Here is a 19496-nt window from a genome sequence, read left to right as displayed (position 1 = left end):
TTGACTGCTCACACCGTGCCAGGTTTTGTGTTAAAACCCTTTACATGCATCCATCTTCGCGTCGGCCCTGTGAAGTCGCCACCGTGATTAGCCTCAGTTTTCAGAGGCAGATGCTGAGATTCAGAAAGATAAAGCGACTTGCCTGCAGTCGCAGGTAAGTGGTAAAATCGAACTGGAACTCAGATGTTTCTTCACACCCTGCCCCTGCGGCTGAACATGAAACTGTGACCCCAGGGCCTTGCAGATGTGACCAATGAATCATTCCCTGGTAGAAATTCACAAGAGGGAAGGAAGAAGGGGAGAATGTGGGTGAAAAGTGTGAAAGAAGGAATGGTGGGGCCCCAAGTTACCCAGACACCCTGGGTAGTGGGATAGTTCCCAGTGGTCAAGTCAGTGGCAGGGGAATATTACCATCCAGAAACCTTCTCCTGGCTCATTCCTCTAAGACAGAGGTTTTAATATATTATACCTACTAACTATTGAGCAGCTGGCTCCGGAGGCCCTCAAGGTACCTAAAACTAAAAATGTCCAAATCTAAATTCATTATCTCATCCTCTTTATTGGCCTTTATTCTAAGAAGTTTCACTAGGGTGAAAAAGAACCCTCCCCAGACACACACACACACACACACACACACACACACACACACACACACACACACAGACTGGATGCAGCGCTACTTCATCCATCCCAGTGAGTGGCACCACCATCTACTACTGCCTTGCCTAGGCCAGTTGCCTCAAGATCATCTTTGACTACACTTTCACTTGACTTGAGTGAATATAAATGTTTTAACTTTTTATTATAGAAATTTTAAAATATATATATATTTTATTTATATATATACAGAAGGAGACAGAACAGTATAGTGAACTCTCATATACCCATCACACAGCTTAAACAATTATCAACTGCTGGCCAAGAATTTATTATGATTTGACAAACTTCTATGATATAAGAACCAGGTACCAAGTCCCAAGCTAGGCCCTGGGGATCCAAAGATGAATCAGAGTTCACGGTAACTCCAACCTGGAGGATATAATGTGGTCTTGGTCCTTGAAAGATGAGTAAGAGTTACCCAGAAGAAAGGTGTCCTCACTCATTCAGTCATTCTCTCACAACAAGTAATTGTTGTGTGGGAGGCACTGTCCTTGGTGCTAGGAACTTGTAAAGAAACAAGATTCAGTACCTGCCCTCATGAAGCTTGACTAACAGGGAAAGAGACATTAAGCATGTGATTAGAAATGTGATGAGTATCTTGCAGGAGATATGATCACAGGATGCTATGTGAGTGGACTAAATTTGTCCTTGGGAGGTTTGGGAAGGCTTTCTCATAAGGAAGTGGCACTTCTATGAGGGGAAAGGGTGAAGGAGATAGAGGTGATCCAGGAGAAGAGAAAAATGACTCCAAGTCAAAGGAGCAGTACAAGGAGGCCAGTATGGATGCGACAGTGGAGAAGAATGGCATCAGGTGAGGTGGAAAGGTGGACAGGTACCAAATCGAGGAGGGCTTTGTATGTTGAGCTTAGTGTTTTGGACTCTTTTAAGGGCAATGGAAAGTCATCAAAGGGTTTGAGGCAGGGGAAAGGCATGTTCACCCCTGCCTTTTAGATGATCGCTTCTGGCTGCTCATTGGAGAATAGATAGGAGAAGAGCAAAACTAGGCAGTGTGGGGACCAGTTAGAAAGCAACTGATGTAGTCTAGGTGGGAGATGATCATAGTGGTGGGAGTAGAGATGGAGGAAACTGCATAGGTTTTAGATATACTCAGGGGATAGAATTCACAAAAATTAGTGATTGATTGGCTATGGTAGTATGAAGGAATGGATGACTTCCAGATTTCTGCTTGAGCAAATGAAGAAAAAAAATCCAGAAATATCACCCATTTACAAACAGCCCACCAGAATACTTGTCTTGCTAGTCCCACTGAGCAGGATGGCTGCAGTATCCGGGGAAGTCTCACCAAGTAACCAGAAGCTCACAGATAGGATGGTGAGGGTGGGGAAGAGGAGTCTAATTAGCTAAGATGCAAAAAGGAAAATTTACAGTTCACACTCAGTACAGTTTGGCCCACACACAGTCTTCCTGAATCTCTGATCCTAGGTCTGCAAAGCCTCCTAATCAGTGGGGAGTCAACTGGTGTCCTTTATCCATCCTTTCTCTTCTGTATCTCACCCCTCTTCTGGTGCTCTTCTTGGCTTAGGAGCAGCCAGTGGCCTATGAGCCACCTCAGATGCTGTGTGTGGTTTTGAGCAATGTAGGTCCCTCTGAAGCAGCATTCTTTTAAAATTATTATCTTGGACCTATCAGGAAAACCTTGAATTAGAAGCAAATCCATGCAGAGTAATTTACCAGGAGTACTGGCTTTATGCTGTTTGGTTTGATAGGTCAGACTGGTGAATACTTGTGTTACCAGGCAGTTGGCACCCAAGGCCCCGAAAGGGAAGAACAGAGCTTTCAACTCTTTCATCATCAAAGACACTTATGGAGTATAGGCAGTCTCTTCTACCATTACATGTAAGTATTGCTTTGATATTATCATTTTTCTTGTAGTTGATCCAATAAACCTTTTTTCTTCAGGGTGGTTGTTATCACTTGGGAAATCCATAAGGAGTAAAATCTTCCCACATGTTATATGCAGTGGAATTCATAAGACAGGTGCTAGGCCTGGCAAGGACGTCCTCAACACCCATCTTCAACAGGACCGTTCTAATACATTCCCAGGTGGAGCGTATAGGAGGAGAAGAGAAAGGGACAGAGGACTGAACTTTGGGAATGCCAGCATTTGGCAAGGCAGCAGAGGAAAAGAAGGCCAAGAGGAAAACTAAGAAGAAACAGAGAATAAAAGAAGATCAGGAGAGAGTAATGTCATGGAAGAAATCCAAGGGAGGAAAGATTTTCAAGGAAGAAAATGTGGTCAGCAACCTCAAATGTAGCAAAGACTTCCAAAGTCAAGGCAAAAAGTTATCCTTTGAGTTTGGCAACATAGAGGTCATGGATCCCCATGATATGATCTATATCAGCAGGAAATGGAGGCAGAAGCCATAGTGAATTGAGGAAAGGAAAATGAGGAAGTAGAATAAGTAAGTGCAGGGTCCCCTTTTGAGGAATATGGAAGAAAGAATAGACAGTAGATGAAAAGTGATATAAAGTTAAAGAGATTCTGATTTTGTCTTTTTTTTTTTAAAGATGGTGAATACTTGAACATGGGTGTGAACTACAAAAAGATACCAGTAGAGAAAATGAATTTCAAAGTAAAAAAGAAGGTGAGAGATCCTGGAGGTGATGAGAGGAGGCAGGATCATGGGCTCATGTAGAAGAATTGGACACCTGAACTTTACAGGCTGAAGGGATAGGGGCAAGGATAGGGGGTAGGTCGGGTAATTAATAAGGTGGGAGCAAGCAAGAGGTTTAGGTATTTCATGCCTAGTGATATCATTATTTTCAAAGTCTTGGGCCGAGGAAGGGAAGGAGGGTTGGTTGGAGAACAAGGAAAACCTTGCAAGATAAATATCCTGTCATGAACATGTTGTTGTTGCCTTTGTTGTTATCTGTGCAGCATCCTTTCCCCCTCTAATTAGTAACAGCACATCAGTTTTCTGTGAAGACCCATGCCCTCCCCAGTCTAAGTCCATGTGGTTCAGATGGGTATCATCCCAGCCCCACAACCCACTTTAATGGTGGGCTCCTAACCCAGGTCAAAGTGATTAATTCAAAGATAGGCACGTGACTGTGTTTGAGCCAGTGAAAATAGATCCAAGAATTTTCCTGCAACTGTTGGGCAGGAGGTGCTGGTAGAATGTAAGCCTGGTCTTATCTTGCTATCAGGTGGGATGAGCTTGCCTGAGAATGAAGCCAACTCAAAGAAAGCACAGCTAAGGGATGGAGAGGGACAGATGCCTGATAACATCAATTTAATAGCTATTTACCTTTTCCTGAAGTCATATGAGCTGATTTTTTTTTTTTTTTTTTGCTTACACCACTTTAAGGTGGGTTTTCTTGTTTGCAACCAAGAGTTATGATGAATACATGAGACAGATATTGCCTGTTGGTACTCAGCCCCACATCCAGTCTTCTATAATCTCCTCTGTACCAACGAGGTTGGAAATCTGAAAACCATATTTTACAGATTTCTGTGTCGCCTCGTTCCGATTAGGTTCTGCCAATGAGAACCCTCACTTGAGGAAGGTGGGAAGAAGGGAAAAGTCCTTCTGCTTTTGGCAGTGCCTCTGGCAACATCAGCAGCAGTGGTTCCAACCTAGCGAATGGAGACCCTTCCAGTAGCATCAGCAATACAGACTCCAGCTGTGTCAGCAGCCAGTGCAGATTTGCAGGTTCTACCTCCTTGATCTTTGGCAATACCTTTTCTCCCTTTTGCTCCTCTAAACCAAGATTACTGGTAGTTTCCTGGTCTCTGGTAACCCTGCTTTCTCCTTCTGCTTCTCCAGACCTCCCCCACAACTTTGTAACAAATTCCTTGCTTTAAATTCCCATCTACTTGGAATATCTAGAGTGCTTTCTGTATCCTTATTGAACAGTGATTGAAACAATAAACATTTTCCTATTTTGCATACACATGTGCGTGCACACACATACACACCACACACAAAGCTCAGAGAGGCCGAGTGTATCAAACCTCCAGAGTTAGTAAGTGGCCTAGCTGGGACTGGAGTTCAGATATGTCTGACTCTAAAGTTTTCACTCTTTCTCTGACCTAAAGCTGGGTTTTGTTATTCTTTTCTATTTATTTGTTTGTTTGTTTGTTTGTTTGTTTATTTATGTATTATTTATAGAGGTACTGGGGATTGAACCCAGGACCTCGGGTACGCTAAGCATGCGCTCTACCACTGAGCTATGCCCCACCCCCTTCTTTGTTTTTTTATGGCTAGATTAAATAGAAGTTAAAGGAGGCAGAGAAATAAAAGCATGGTTTAGAAAGTTGTTTAGATGATCAACCTTGATGTTCAGTTTGGGTAGGGAAAAAATGGCCTTCAGGGAACAGAGGACGGGGTGAGAATAAAGGGATCAGACATCTCTGTAAAGTCAAAGAGCAGGAGCGTGAGACTGAAGTCATGAGGGGGGCAGGGTGGGTAAAGGGTGAGAGGTCGGGGTCACAGATGGGATGTTGGAATTTAAGGAATCTCTTCACAGGTGGAGCAATTGTGAATGAGGATTAGGGTCTGAGTTTGGCCTTCCTAACTGGGTAGCTGAAATGGGGACTTCAGCACTTGAGGGGACACAGTCAGGAGATTGGTAGATGATGGTCACAAGAATGGCATGGCTCACCTGCTCGATGATGAAGGAAGAGGAATTTAACCTGCATAGAAGGAAGGAAAATGGCATAGACGTGCGTGGAGTCCTGCCAATGCTGAGACTGCTTCCCATCCACTGGGACAGCTGCGGGGGAAGGAAGAGGGCCCCTGGGGCAGAGCCTGGCCTCAATTAAGGCTGAAGGTAAAGAGCTAGAGAAGTGTATTAACTGTGGAGTGTGTGAAGAAAACAGAGAAGCTTATTGACCATTGAGTGGGTGTATTTGAGAGGGCGCCGTGGAAAGTTTGGGAAGAAGAGGCACAATGATGAACGGGGAGAAGGGGCCATGGAGCAGCTTGGAGGTGAGGTGCTTTGCGCATGCGTAGCCACCCCCAGCCCTGTTTTCTCCATGTCCTGGGGCCACGCTGTGGTCAGTTATTAGCAGGCGGAGGCAGAGTCCCGGCGCTGCTTCTTACTTGCTGTGTAAACACAGCAGTTCCTTTCTCTACCTTTGGCCCTCTGTTCCCCCTCTATGTGTCAATAGTCTGGAAGAAGCCAGTTTGTGACCGGGATTCAGGAATCACTTGTGCAGAAATAAGATTTGTCCCTCAGCCCTCTCTTTCCTTGTCTCCTGCGGCCTCACTAGGAGCCTCAAAAGAGATGCTACGATCTTCTCCGCTCAAAGACAGAAGTGAGATTGTCCCACAAGCAGGGCTCTTTGATTCAAGCGGAGAAGCCCTCTGGCTTTATTGTAAGGCAAACCAAGAGAAGAGCTGGGCCAGACTCACTTCAGGAGCCATTTGAAGGAAGGCAGCCCAGGAGGCTGTTTACTCTCTGGGGCTGGGGAGGATTCTTGGCTGCGGTCAGTTTCTCGACATCACTGTAGCAGAACAAATTAGGGCCATGGATGAGGTACAAGCCCAGACCCTTGGCAGAGCACGAGTTGGGGCCGAGGAATTTTGTCGTACACAGGGCCCCATCGACCTTCTTGTGGGGCCAATGAAGCTCTGTCCACGTGGCTTGAGGTCCTAACTTCAGGTCCAGCGACCACAGCCGCTCTCCTGGGAAGAAGACACCAGACATAATATGGCTTCCACCTCATGGCTCCTACCCAGCCCTTCTCATGCCCTGATGGGGATCTGTGCAGTGGAGAAGTAGCAGAACAAGCCACCCCTTAGCACCAAACGCTCCTCACCTGCCATGATGTGGAGCAAAGAAGACCCAGGACAGGTAAAGGCTGCATCCACAGCATCAAGGGTGATCCCACTAGGGCTCCCAAATTCCTTCTCCAGCCGCTTTGGATAATTCTCTACTAGGGTATAGCCTCCCTTGGTCAGGAAAATATACACCTGGGTGCCCTGGAGGACAAAGGACATCAGTCAGCATAGAGCTGGATATTCTCCCAGTCTCCACCTCAAGCTTCTCTCCCAACACACACCTGGATCAGATAGAGTTTATCATCCCAGGAAAAGGCAGCATCCACTGTTGAAGGACCACGAGGCCACTGATGGTTAATGGGCCAGCTATGCCACCCCTCCCGGCTGGTGTCCAGACGCCAGTAGTTGGACCCTGTAGAGTAGCAGAGGCACCTCTAGTGCTGGTGGTAAGAGGCCAGGCAGTGAAGATGCAAGTGACAGATGCAGGGATGGGTCCTGAGAGGTAGCAGAGAATGCATCCAGAGGCCAAGAGGAAAGGGGCCCAGTGAGAAGGTGTAGAGCAGGACTTGGGTGGCAAAGCTGAGCGTTGAGACCTGATTGGAATTGGAGTCAGTAAGGCCAAGTCATCAAGGCCAACAGTGACCAGGTTGCCAGGTAAGGCCAACACCATGGGGTTTGGTGGGGGCTCCTTACGCGTCTCAGGTGTCCGTGTGCAGAGATGCTACAATGAGGTGCTGGCCAGAAGTTAAAAAGGAAGCACTGCAGCCAGGTTCTCCTGGGTGTCCTCACCCTGGCTGTGTTCTCTAATCCCTTCAGATAGCGGGAGAAGGAGGGAGTAGCCAGACCAGCGCCCTAATTTTCCTCTCCCCTTTTCATAATGACATATTAAAGGAACTGTATAAACCCTCATTTACGTTTTCTTCCTCAGCCCACTTCACTTACACTCCTGTTTCCCTCCTCCATGGATACTTCTCTGCAAGATCACCAGTATCCTCCAACTTGCCACATCTAATGTCTTCATCTTACACTACCTCTCAGTGGCATCTGACCGCTCACATCTCCCTTCCTTTAATTTCTTTTTTTAGATCTTGGGTCCTGTGATTTCACACTCTTTCAGTGTCCCCCTTATCTTTTTGACTCCACTTCAGCCTGGTATCTAATATTGGAATCCCCTAGTTTGGGCCTCTTCTCTATCCACACTTACTCTCTTGATGATTTCACCTAGTCCAGGGCTTTAAACACCATCTACGTGCTGATGACTTTCGATCTGTCCTCTTCAGCTCTGCTGGACCTCTCCTTTGAGTGTCAGGCTGAAACTCAGCTGCCTACCTGACATGTCCATTTGAGGCCATTAGGCACCAAAACACGTTAAACTTATTCCTGCCCCCACCGCGCGCACACACAAAACACACACACACACACACACACTGTACTACTTCCCTACTTTTTCCCAATTTTAGGAAAAGGAACCACAAGTCACCCAGTTGCCCAGTCCCCAAAAGCTAAGTCATTCTGAAAACTTCTCTTTTCCCTTCCCTACTCTGACCAATGTCCAATGCATGGGTATGCTGCTGGCTCGACTTCCCAAATACATCATGATGACCCCTCACCCACCTCTGCTGCTATCACCCTAGTCCAAGCTGTTATCACCTTTAATCCAGACAGCTGCAGGAACTCCTAGCTGGATTCCCTGCACGCACAAATCTATCTCTGAGATTTATATTCCACAAGAAGCCAGGATGATCTTTAAAAAACTAAGTCAGAATGTATCATGGCCCTACTCAAAACCCCTTCCTGGCTTCCTTTTAGAGTTGAAAATCCCTCCCAGGCCTGTATCACCTGGCCTCTGCCTTCCTCTACTCAAGCTCCTTTCCAATGCTCTTGCCTCACTGGCCTCCTTTCTTGACTCCTCGAAGTGTTTGCTGTCCACCCCCTGAAAATGCTTTTCTCCCTCCAGTGCTTGATGCGGCTGATTCCCTTTTAATCACTGAAATCTCAGCTCAAAAATCTCTCGAGAGAAGGGGCCCCTCACTCTCTTCACTCCTACCCCATTGTCCTGTTTTATTTTCTTCTCAGCTTTTTGGGGGCACTTAACATTTTTTAATCTTATATTTGAAAATATCAGCTTCTTAAACCCCTGGTATTTGAGAATAAGAAGCATTCCAATGTCTTCACAGCTATTAAAGCTACTTGAAAGTATTCTCTTTCATTTTCTCTTTCTGATTTTCCTCTCTCCCTTTAGGAGTCTCTGTGAGGGCAGGTGTCTCATCGGCCGTGTTGACGACTGTATCCCAGTGCCTAGAATGATGCCCAGTGCCTATCAGGTGCCTGACAAATATTTGGTGCTCGAAAAGTAGCTGGTGTTCTCCGTGCAAGCATAGGTTCTCTTTATGCACATTAACTGCACGAGTCATGGTGACTACACGTCCACCTTCCCCTCCTGCTCACGGCCCCTAGTTTGAGAATCAGAGGTATGCTGCTCTTTGTGCAGAGGGAATAACTGCTGAGCCCCCAGTCCCTCCGCAGCCAGCGCAGAGGCTGACCGGCAGCCACTTTAATGTGGTCTGGAATAAAGGTGCGGGCTGGGCTGGTCCTGTTCTCTCCCTGGAAATCCAGGTAGGAAAAAGGGCAGCCGAGGCAGTTATTAGCTGGCTCTGAGGCTAAGAAGTCAGGGCCGGAGAGAAAGTGGAGAGGGCATGGTGGCCCATGTTCAAGCCGAAGTTGGGACAAAGCAGGAAGAGTGGGTGAGAGGCTCCGAGGTAGGGACAAGGGATTTATCAATAAGAGACAGGAGAGGCCCAGCCCTGTGCTGAGTGGCTGGGTCACCAAGGCAGTGCATTCTCTTCTCAGCTGGAGATTTTTAATATGATGGTGTTCTCTCAACAGCTATGGAATGTGTCTAATACTTTTGATTTAGAATTTAAGGTACATTCTGTTTATGGACACATGGCCTTGAGGTTCTGTGATCTCGCCATGGCTAGGTGATCTCTCTACTTCTCTGTGTGGTCCTGTGGCCCTGTTTTCTCAGTGTCTCCATCTCCACATCTCTCCATCCATCTCCATCTCCATCTCTGTCTATCTCTCTGTATCTCCATCACTGTCTCACTTTGTCTGCGTGTCCTCCCAGTGGTGCCTTGCTCTCACCAGGGCCTGCCCCAGGTTAAACTAGACCAAAGGCCCCAGCTTCTTCCAGCTAGGAGACACCCACTTTCTGGAGCCCCTCCCCGCCTTTTCCTGGGATGGGCACAGCAAGCCAGTGGAGCAAGCTGCTGGGTTGTTCTGTGCTCGGGGAAGGGGACTAAGGAATGACCAAGAAGCCCTGATTCTGCATTGTGCCCAGGAACTGCTTTTAGAAAGACCCACAGCTGAAGATCCCCCAGCCTTTGGAACTTGAGCTCCTTGGTGGGGTACCCAGGTGCCATGCAGAGTCAAGGAAGCCTGGGAGTTGGCACGACCCTGAGATTTCCCACAGACCCTGCCATGAGACCAGGGGCACTGGGAATAAAGAAAAATAACCTTTTTAAAAAAATAGCTGCATGTTCTCCCGATATTTCTGTGCCCTTACTCTGGCCTGTATTCTCAGTGTAGGTCTGCCTTTTCACCACAGGCATCTGTTCTCAGCACAGGGTGGGGAGATGATCTCTTTGGGACTGTGCATTTTTCATTATGGCTTGGTAGCCATATCTGATGAGACTTGTTGAGGGGTTAAGAGCAAGAAAAGATTTTCGCTCTTCTGTGTTCTCACCACTGTTTTACATTCTTGCCTGATCATACAGATATCTCAGGCTGAGTGCAATGGGGTGATCCACTCCTTCGCTTGGAGCCGTCCTCAAGCACAGATTAAGACTCATCACTACCTGTCTGAGCAGCCCTGGAACACCCCTAGCTGTCATTAAATGGCTTTTTGCCAATAGTGCCACAGGTCTGGGGAGAGGGGTCTTCACTGGGCACTCAGAGGAGAAATCTCCTTGAGCTAGTGAAGCTATTGCCTAAAGGTCCAAGGGACTGAGTGCTTTTTGGCTGGTTCTCAACAATGGGAACATCTCATCCCCAGGTAACGCTGTGCCAGAGGCCTGGACATAGGAACCAGGCATCTGGAAAAATATAGAGCTCCTGGGGATAAGCTCAAGGGAGGAGGGTGGGCAGAGGGCCCTGCAAGATACGCAGGCGCCAAGGGACTACGAGGAGTCATAGGAGCCGAGAGGTCCAGAAAAGGCATCAGCCCGGGAGCAGATGGTACTGGGAGGCAGACAGGTGGATGGAGTTAGAGGCCTGGGCAGCAAGAGACAAGCTGAGCAATAGGCATCCTAGGAGACGAGGGATGAAAGGGGGCATGCTAGGATGCAAGGATGGGGGCCAAGGGACGAAATGTGGGGCACAGTGATGAAAATGGAGGGAATGCAGCAGAGACGGGAGGCACATGGAAGAGGTGGGAGGTGCGGAGAGCTGAGACAGGGGAGTTGGAGGGCATCTCTTACCGCTGAACGCATAGGTGGCACCATGGTTGTCAGACAGCAGTGCCGACAAGACTAGATCTGGGCTGCAGCGCACATCCCCATGGTGGGTCGCATTCTTGTGCGCATGGCCTGTGGGGAGAAATAGGTGAGGGGAAACACAGAGGGAGGCAAGGGGTCAGAATAAGGTCTGAGGTGGAAGCGATGGCTGGGGTTACTGGGGTTGGTGGTGGTGCAGGTTTTCCATAGGTGAGGACAGCTGAGAAGAGCCAGAGTGGAAGAGGGGTTAGGGCGAGGGCCTAGGTGTCCTTCCACGGGGTGAAGGTAGGAGCTGGGGCATATGGAGTCTGCAAACTCCGGGAAGGTGGACAATGTCCAGGAGGCCCCAGGGACCGGGGTTTTCTCACCTCTGCCAGGGCAGGGCATAAAGTAGTCCCGGACATCCAGAGGGTACTTGGACTGCACCTCTCCCGTGACGGGGTCGAAACGCAGGAACTGGTTCCCCCGGAAGCAGTAGTAGCGGCTGAGCCATCGCAGGGCAGAGGAGCAGTTCCCGACGGCTGGCCAGGAACGCTCCTTTGTGGTGTTTGTGGTCAAGTCCCAGAACCACGTGTGTGTGCCTTTGTCCGATCAACCAATAAGCACTCAGTCAGGCCAGGCTATGCCCTCCCTTGTCCTTTACTGGGCCCCAGAATGGACCAGATGTGGTTCTGGTCACCTGGAGTTCACAGCCCAGCAGGGAGACAGTCGAGGAAAGTCATCATACAGTAAAATTCAGCAGCAAAGTACATGTGATCAGCTCAGCAAGGGCAGTGGGAAGAGTCAGGGAAAGCATCCCAGGGAAGGTGATACTTAAACTAAAACCTGAAGCATGAGTTACAAGGCAGACAAGAGTGGGAGATGGAACTCCAGAACAGCATAGAGTTCCTGGAGCTTCCTATTCAAGGCAAGGATCTGATAAGAGTAGAGGCTGGGGGATCAATAGGGACTTGGTCATGGAGAACCTTGTATGTAAGACAAAGGAATATAGATTTGTCCAAAGAGTCACAGGGGACAGTGAGGGACTTTTAGCAGAATTACCTTCCCCAGATGACTTCCTCTTTTTCCCCTACTTGACCTCTAGACTATAATTGGCTTCTCTATTTCTTCCCTTCCTTGGGAAACCCTATAGTGGTTTCGCTGCCACCACCACCATCCCTACAACTGCCTCCATCACCACCAGCCCACCACTACTCCAGGCTCTCTTATTCCAGCCTGGACTGACCTTGGAAGAAGAAGACACCCTCTTGTTGGCATTCTCCGTGGTGACATTCCACAGCTGCATCCAGTGGGGATGGGATGCCAGGAAACTCATCTTGGAGCAACTGTGGATATTCTTTCTCCTTCTCAGGAGGGTATACCCAGACTTTGTCCCCCTGCATACAAAAGCACTCTGTTTTTAATATGCATCCCCAGACTCTGCCACTCTGCAGGCTCACACAACATCTTTGATCTATTGCACTTACACAGTATCCTGCTGCAGTCCCACATACTCTCAATCCATCTGTAGACGACAGTGTGCTGTCTCCTTGCACAAATACACACCCTCAATTTATGCAAATCTCATCACTATTACTATAACACTCACATCTGGCTGTGTGCAACCAGACTCCCACCATGGCACAGTTATTTGCAACACCACTAGTTTGGGCAAACATCCACAAATCGTCATGCCCCAGTGATCCAATCCATCCATCCACACCATCATTTGTTTGATCATTCACCCATTCAAGAAACAGTTGCTGAAATGACTACTATATGCCAGATATTGTGAGAGGCACTGGAGATAAAGGGATGACTAGACTCTGTTTCTGCCTTCAAGGAGTTCACTGCACAAAATTGGAAAGTGTCCTACAATTCTAGCCATGTAAGCCCCAAGGTGGTAGCATGTGAAATGCATTGGGAATAAAGGGGGTGTTCCTAAGTCTACCTAGAGAATTCCTGGAAGGCTGCACAGAGGAGGAAGCATTTGGGCCAAGGGTTAACAATTGAGCAGGAATTTTCCAGGTGGACAAGTGTGGAAAGGACGTTACCAGCAGAGGGAGTAGCATGTACACCACGAGCTCAGATTCACACAGTGAATGTGGCAGGGAGAAGGTAAACCTGAAAAGATAACCAAGGGCCAGATCTCAAGACCCATGTGTTCCCGGCTTGCAGGAACCAGCACGGGGTGGTGCCATTTGCTGAAATAGGGACACAGGAGGAGGGGTGGGTTTGTAAGGAAGATACTAAATTCCATTTTGGGGGGATGCTGAATTTGAGGTGCCTACAGAACATCTAAGTTGAAGATGTCAGCCAGGAAACTGGAAAGAGTTGTCTGGAGCTCCCGGAAGAGATCCAGACCCTGTGTCCACATCGTGAAAAGCTCTCAGAGCCATGGCAGTGGTTGAGATCGCCCAGGGAGGGCGTACAGACAGGCTGGGCTGGATCCCCAAGGAACGTTCAGGGACTGGCCCAGGATAAGGAGCATGAGAAGAGCAGGAGAAGAGGCGGGAAGGAAAAGAAACCTGGCAGTGAAGCCGCCCGAACAACACAGCGTCTTTGTGCGAGTCAGGAGGAGGTGCCGGAAGGAGCAGGCGCAGCCCGGGCTGGGGCACGGGACTCGGTGAGCACAGCACGCTGGGTTTCATCCTCCACTCGCCCTCCGGCCCAGAGCCGTCATGTGGTGAACAACCTGGCCAGCATCTGAGGAGGACCCAAGGCGGGGTCATGGAAGCAAGGGGAGAAATTTCCAGGAAGGAGAGGATGGTGTGAGGAGCAGCAGAGAAGTCTGGGTGAAGACAAGGGCTGAAAAAGAGCAGCTGGATGTCATGCCTGCCAGGCCCACATGCACACACACACTCCCTTAGCCTGGGCTTTCTCAAGAAAAGAAGGTACACGGAGAGGAAACCTGGCACCTGTTGGGAAGGGCTCCATGCCAGGGCCACCTGGGGGAGGGTCCCTAGTGTTGATTCCAGCACTTCCTGGCCAGGCCCTGACCTTGGTCCAGCCGTACCTTGATCAGAAAGACACTGTTGTGACTACGGCGAAAGGCAGCATCCACAGGGCTGGGGAAGTCCTTCCACCTTTCCGAGATTAACTCCCGGGTCCAGTTGGGAGCCTTCCACACTGACTCCCCTGAAAAATGCACACTCATTGAGGGACCCAGAACAAACTTTCAGCCTACTGAGATAATTACAAAGAAGCGGTGGGTGCTACCCTCAGATGATTCCTAAGATTTCCCACAGTTGGACACACCCTCCGAGAAGGGGACCAAGTCTGTGTTCCCGAATGCCCCTCCTACCTCTTAAAAACAGCATGGCCCCATGCTCATCCAGGGTGGCTGCATCAAAGCCCCAGCCATCCGAGCAGCGTTCTGGGGAGGAGGAGGGGAGATAGCAAGTAAAAGACCAGTCAGATGGTACAACGCAGAGACACAGCCAGACAGACAGACTCAGGGAGTTGGGGACTCACCGATCACATCTGGGTCCACCTTGGTCCTGTTCCCACCTTCAGCTCCATGACTAGGGGCACCAGCCCTAGAGAGGAGACAGATAGATGTCCGGGTCCACAGAGCCCAGTCCCTCTCCCTTAGCTCCTGACCCCAAACTCACCCCAGGCTTAAACACTGGCCCTATCCCACTGTAGCCCAGACCCCAGCCCTCCTTCGCCTGCCCCAGCTTCACTCACAGAGAAAGAGGGTGGGTGTTAGCCAGAGACCAGCACACCAACAACCACAATGCTCCCAGTGCCCAAGCCATGATGAGCTGGAAAGGCCAGGACAGCTCTGGGCACCTGGCTGAGCCCCTATATAGAGAGGGCAGCGGCACCACCCCCACGTCCAAGACTGCGGGGAGTGAGCTCGCTCAGGACTATGCCAATATTGGCCGATTACATCAGTGCAAATAAGGTCAGGGTCTGGACAGAAATCTGAGTCCAGGACTAGCTCTTCCCAGCAGGAGACCCCCTCCCCCTTCGGTGACTTTTGAGCAGTGACTAGCCCAGGCCCCTGATACGCAGCTGTGGCTCCCGTCACCTTGGTGGTGGGTCTGGATGCCCATAAGTTCAGGGGACAGGGTACGCTGATTGAGGACTGGCTTTCTGTGGCTGGATTCACCTCAACAATGCAGGAGGAGAGAAGAGGAAACTAACGTTTCTATGCACTGTGCCAAGCTCAGCTCTGAGACCCCTAAAGACACTCTTATGTGTATTTAGTAACCACACACACATGCAAACATACTTAGAAACACAGAGAACAGCTTTTTCCAATTTCCATCAAGGGCCTTTCTGAGGCATTCCCAAGCCTCTTTCGCTTTGCCCTTGATGCGTCAACAATATTTCACTGTCGCCAAATGTCTAAGCCCCACCCTTGCCCCGAACCCCTATGACAAATAGCTTAGCAAAAATCACCTGGGAGGGAAGGGCTGACAGTAGTGGGGCAGGAAGAGAGACCTACTAGTAATTAGACTTTCTTCATAGTTTCCACCTGAAGGGAAAAGTGCTTTGTTTACCCATCGCAGAATAAATAGAACTGTACTGGGGTTTCACAATATTTACAGCTGATTCTGCTTAAATGCTATCTTCTCAATGAAGCCTTTCTCAATCACCTCATTTAGCCATTTCAGACTCTCGCTTGTTTCCTTTATGTCATTTAATAAAACAAAATTATTTCAAAAGAATCTGAAAAAGAATATGTATGTGTATGTATAATTGAATCACTTTGCTGTATACCTGAAACTAACACATTATAAATAAACTATACTTCAATAAAAATAAGCTTTAAAAATTATGTCATCTATCTACTTATGCTTTTGCTTATGCTATGCTTACTTATGCTTTTTTTCTTTTGTTTTGCCTGTCTTGCATAGTTACATCTTCCCCACCTAAACTAGTACCTGGCACATCCAGGCACACCTTGGAGATATCACACGTTTGGTTCCAGACCAACCACAATAAAGTGAACCTCACAATAAACTGGGTCATACAAATTTTTTGGTTTCCTAGTGCATATATAAGTTAGGTTTACACTATAGTAGTTTATTAAGTGTATAAGAACACTAGGTCTAAAGAAAAATACATACCTTAATTTAAAAATACTTTATTGCTAAAAATGCTGTCATCTGAGCCTTCAAGGGAGTAGTAATCTTTCTGCAAGAGTCACATCACAGATCACCACAACAAATATAACATTAATGAAAAAGTTTGAACTATTTCAAGAATTGCCAAAATTACAGAGACACAAAATGAGCAAATGCTGTTGGAAAGTATTCAATTCAGGGTTACCACAAGCCGTCAATTTGTAAAAAATGCAGTATCTGTGAAGCACAGTAAAGCAAAGTGCAATAAATGAGGTATGCCTGTTAGAGATGCTCAATAAATATTTGAAATATATGAAAAAAATTAATTTCAAGTACTGACTAGCATTACTAATGTTGCAGCAGAATTTCTGACGATTTTCCTCCTTCAGGACTGGGGATGTGTTATGATGGGGGGGATATTGGATCTAGGAGTCACAGGTCTCCTTGGCACTGACCTTCATCTTAAGATCTTGTTTCTCTCTCCAGGGTCCCAGCCCTATATACCTCTTCTCCTCCAGCCCTGGGATCTCACCTGCTATCTCTAGTACCTGCTATCTTCAGTACTAGCCGGGGCCACTTCCAAAGGCTGTCCCATTTCCATCTGAGACAAGCCTGAGGTTGCTGAGTCAGGAGACAAATATGTGCAAAGTCAGCTCTGGGCCAGGCTGAGGTTCCAGGACCCCTGTTCCCCAGCCCTGAAGGGGCCCTGATCTGTCTCAGAAGGTGCCATGCCATTGACATTCCCCTGTATAACCTCAGCACAGGTCCCAGGTCCCTTACCAATTGTGCCAGGGTTCCTCCTAATAGGAAGACAGAGATTTCTGGGACTGGACAACAATCTGTCACCAGGCCTCAGCCATCAATCTCAACATCCTCTCCTGACTTACAATGAAAATGTGCCTTGTTAACTTCATTCCTCCTCATAAGTTAGTGAATAAAGTTGGACTCACCAAGCCCTTGGCAGCATGGGCAGTGCCACAGATCCCACGACAGGTGCCTGACACCCACCTTTTCCCAGTGCAGGGCATCCTTGGCTGGACCTGCTCTACACCCCCCCCCCCCGCCACCGCCAGCTGCTGGGCACTGGATGCTGCTACTCCCAGACTCCCCTCACTTTTTCTTCCCTCTCATCCTCTAAAACCTTACATAACCTTCCCAGGATTCTCCTTTCTGAACCTCCAATGACCTTTCATCAGCAACCCCCTCAACAACCATCACTAACTCCAGAACTGTGGCTGCGTGTCCTACAGATTTTACTGAGCCTGCACAGGGAGATGGAAGCATTCACACTGAGTCATGAACAACCCTCAGAAAACCCACTGTGACGGTCTCCAACAGTCAGGGCCCTGCACGGACCTGCTGCTCCAGGGAACAGCCTCCTCTCTGGTCTAGCAGGGCTCTTTAGGGAACACAGCATGTATACCTGGTGACAGTTTTTCAGCTTGGCCTCTTCTTTCCCACCCAGCTCTGGTCCCCTTCACAGCACCCCTGGGTCTCTCCATTGCAGAAGAATGATTTGTGGCACCTTTTTACTCCTGTTTCCTAATTGCCTTGTCTACCCTAAGGTGGCTTAGATACCACTAGTGAAAGCCTTCCTCTTTCCTCCCACCCACCCCCATCCCCCCATCCCCTCATGGACTAGGCGGGCAGAGTCTTCTGCATGGCAGGCAGCTCAGGTTGAAGCTCACGTTCTGTGCAGGGGCTGAGAGGATATCCATGTGAGAACCTAGGCTGTGGATATTGGCCCTCCTGATGCTGGTCACAGGGCGGAAGGCAAGGACACTCAGCGGTCCCAAGATAGAGCTGGCCTTGCTTTTCGTCTCCTCACTTAAGGTGGCTATTTCTGCTGGTCCTGAGTCCTTCCCAGCCGTCTGGCCTGGGCTGCGGACCAAGTGTTTGTCCATACTTGGGTCCGGGCGCCCTCTGGAGGCCGCAGGGATCATTGCGCTCCCACGCTTCAACTGGAAGCCGCAGCCCTGGAGTTTGCCCTCCCTAAAACTGTCTTTCCACAGACTTCCTCCGTTCTCACTCTTCTCCGCCTGGCTATGGTGGCTTAGTGCCACGTCCCCTTCCTCTGCATATCTCTGCTGCCCAGAGTAGGAGTGGGTTTGGGACTCTCAGTCTCTTGCTTGATTTCTGGGGGAATTCAAGCTCAGAAATATACAATCATCTCCCTTTTCATGTGGTCTTCCCGTTCCTCCTAACCAGCAGTTTTCTGGCTTCCTTCTAAGAGCGTCTGAACGGGGCCCTGCAAACATCTTCATGGACAGAGCATCCTCTTGCATTGCCAGGCGCCACATTAAAGCTGGACGCCAAACCCCTGTCCCTTGGGAGGGCTGTGTGCAGCCTGCCCTGCCGTTATCTGGGGTCTCTGATCTCAGTTATTTCTCCGGGGGCCCAGTGAGTGCTGAGTGTGCTGACCCTGCTGCCCATGGTTATGTACTCCAGGGAGCAGAGACTGGATTCTCCCTCGCCTCAGGCTTAGAATTAGCTCCAGGTACCAAAAAATACTCTCTGCTCCCAACCGCCTCCTCCAAGAATTTCTCTTGCTCTGTAATGGGCCTTCCAGCATAGTCCATTCTTGCTTCCCTATGACTAAATAATTATAATAATAATTTGCTGGTATCCGTTGGGTACTTGTGTGCCTGGCACTGCACTAAACACTTGATATAATATGAATCATTTTATTAAATCATACTATTGGTATGGTTCCCTCCCCACCACCCCACAACCTGCAGGTCATTGCTCAGAGAGGCATTCCATTCATTTCCTTCACAACTTGAACACAAACTTGCATTACACATTTAGTTCCTTGTGTCTACTTGTTTGCCTGCCTTCCCCACTAAACTATAAGCTCCATAAGGGCAAAGACCATTGCTGTCTGTGTTCCCAGGGCCCACCCCTCTGTCTGATCAGTAGTAAGTACTCAGAAGTACTTTCTGAGTGACTAAGTGAAACTGCAGGCCACATGCAGCAATGGGGCTGCTCCAGTCACCAGACAGCCCCATGTAAGCATGGTGTGAGCCTCTGCAGGACCACAAAATAACTTTCTGACCTGTGCCAGCAGGGGCTCTGCTGCAGCCCCCAAGTCTGTGAAGATCACTTAAGACTTGTGCCAGCTAAATCAAGGCATAGCTTCCACTGCCAGGCACCCCCGCCACCTGCTTCTGGGCCCAAGCTCTGAACTGGAGAGAAAATGCCCACCGTGATCAGGTGCAGGAGGAAGTGAAGGACCTCTCCTTGAGACAGCTTCTGCTTGGCTTAGGCTGACTGCCTAATCTGGTATCTGTGGAAATCAGCTCCAGGAGCCTGTTCTCGGGCTGGTAGGGAAGCCATGTGGGGCTCCCCACCCAAGGAAGTTCACCTTTATTGCCATCTTATTCCCTCACTAACTTTAGGTGTCCAGATTGTTAGCATGGAGAGGTTGAGGGCTGAAACTTTGAGTTTCCATCCTCAGTGTCATTGCTGGTGCTTTGCTTAGGGTGGGAGTGCAAGGGAGGAACAGACCATCACTGAGGCTCTCAGGGAAGGCCCCCCTG

At 48.8% G+C, this 19496-nt stretch overlaps 1 protein-coding gene and 1 long non-coding RNA gene across 3 annotated transcripts; one reads left to right on the top strand and one right to left on the bottom strand.

Moving 5' to 3' along the window:
* The first annotated feature begins 47 nt into the window (after nucleotides 1-47).
* On the top strand, nucleotides 48-4140 carry LOC105097917 (uncharacterized). 2 transcript variants are annotated; one of them, XR_837981.3, is made up of 3 exons: nucleotides 48-154; nucleotides 2388-2517; nucleotides 3190-4140. It is a non-coding gene; the product is annotated as an uncharacterized LOC105097917 (long non-coding RNA). The 2 variants fall into 2 exon arrangements; XR_010383407.1 differs by having other exon boundaries at nucleotides 2725-4140.
* Nucleotides 4141-6039: 1899 nt separating this feature from the next.
* HPX (hemopexin) lies at nucleotides 6040-14642 on the bottom strand. Its single transcript, XM_010990544.3, has 10 exons — nucleotides 14570-14642; nucleotides 14354-14418; nucleotides 14184-14255; nucleotides 13896-14017; nucleotides 12126-12276; nucleotides 11269-11481; nucleotides 10886-10993; nucleotides 6689-6819; nucleotides 6446-6608; nucleotides 6040-6311 (listed from the first exon to the last, which is right to left on the bottom strand). The coding sequence occupies exons 1-10, from the start codon at nucleotides 14638-14640 to the stop codon at nucleotides 6040-6042; spliced, it is 1368 nt and encodes a 455-aa protein (XP_010988846.1). The 5' UTR covers nucleotides 14641-14642.
* Nucleotides 14643-19496: the final 4854 nt, after the last annotated feature.

The sequence above is a fragment of the Camelus dromedarius genome, chromosome 12 (assembly GCF_036321535.1).
Source record: "Camelus dromedarius isolate mCamDro1 chromosome 12, mCamDro1.pat, whole genome shotgun sequence".
Taxonomy (NCBI): domain Eukaryota; kingdom Metazoa; phylum Chordata; class Mammalia; order Artiodactyla; family Camelidae; genus Camelus; species Camelus dromedarius.
Note: the sequence above shows the minus strand (reverse complement) of the source record. Positions and strands in the feature narration are given on the sequence as shown.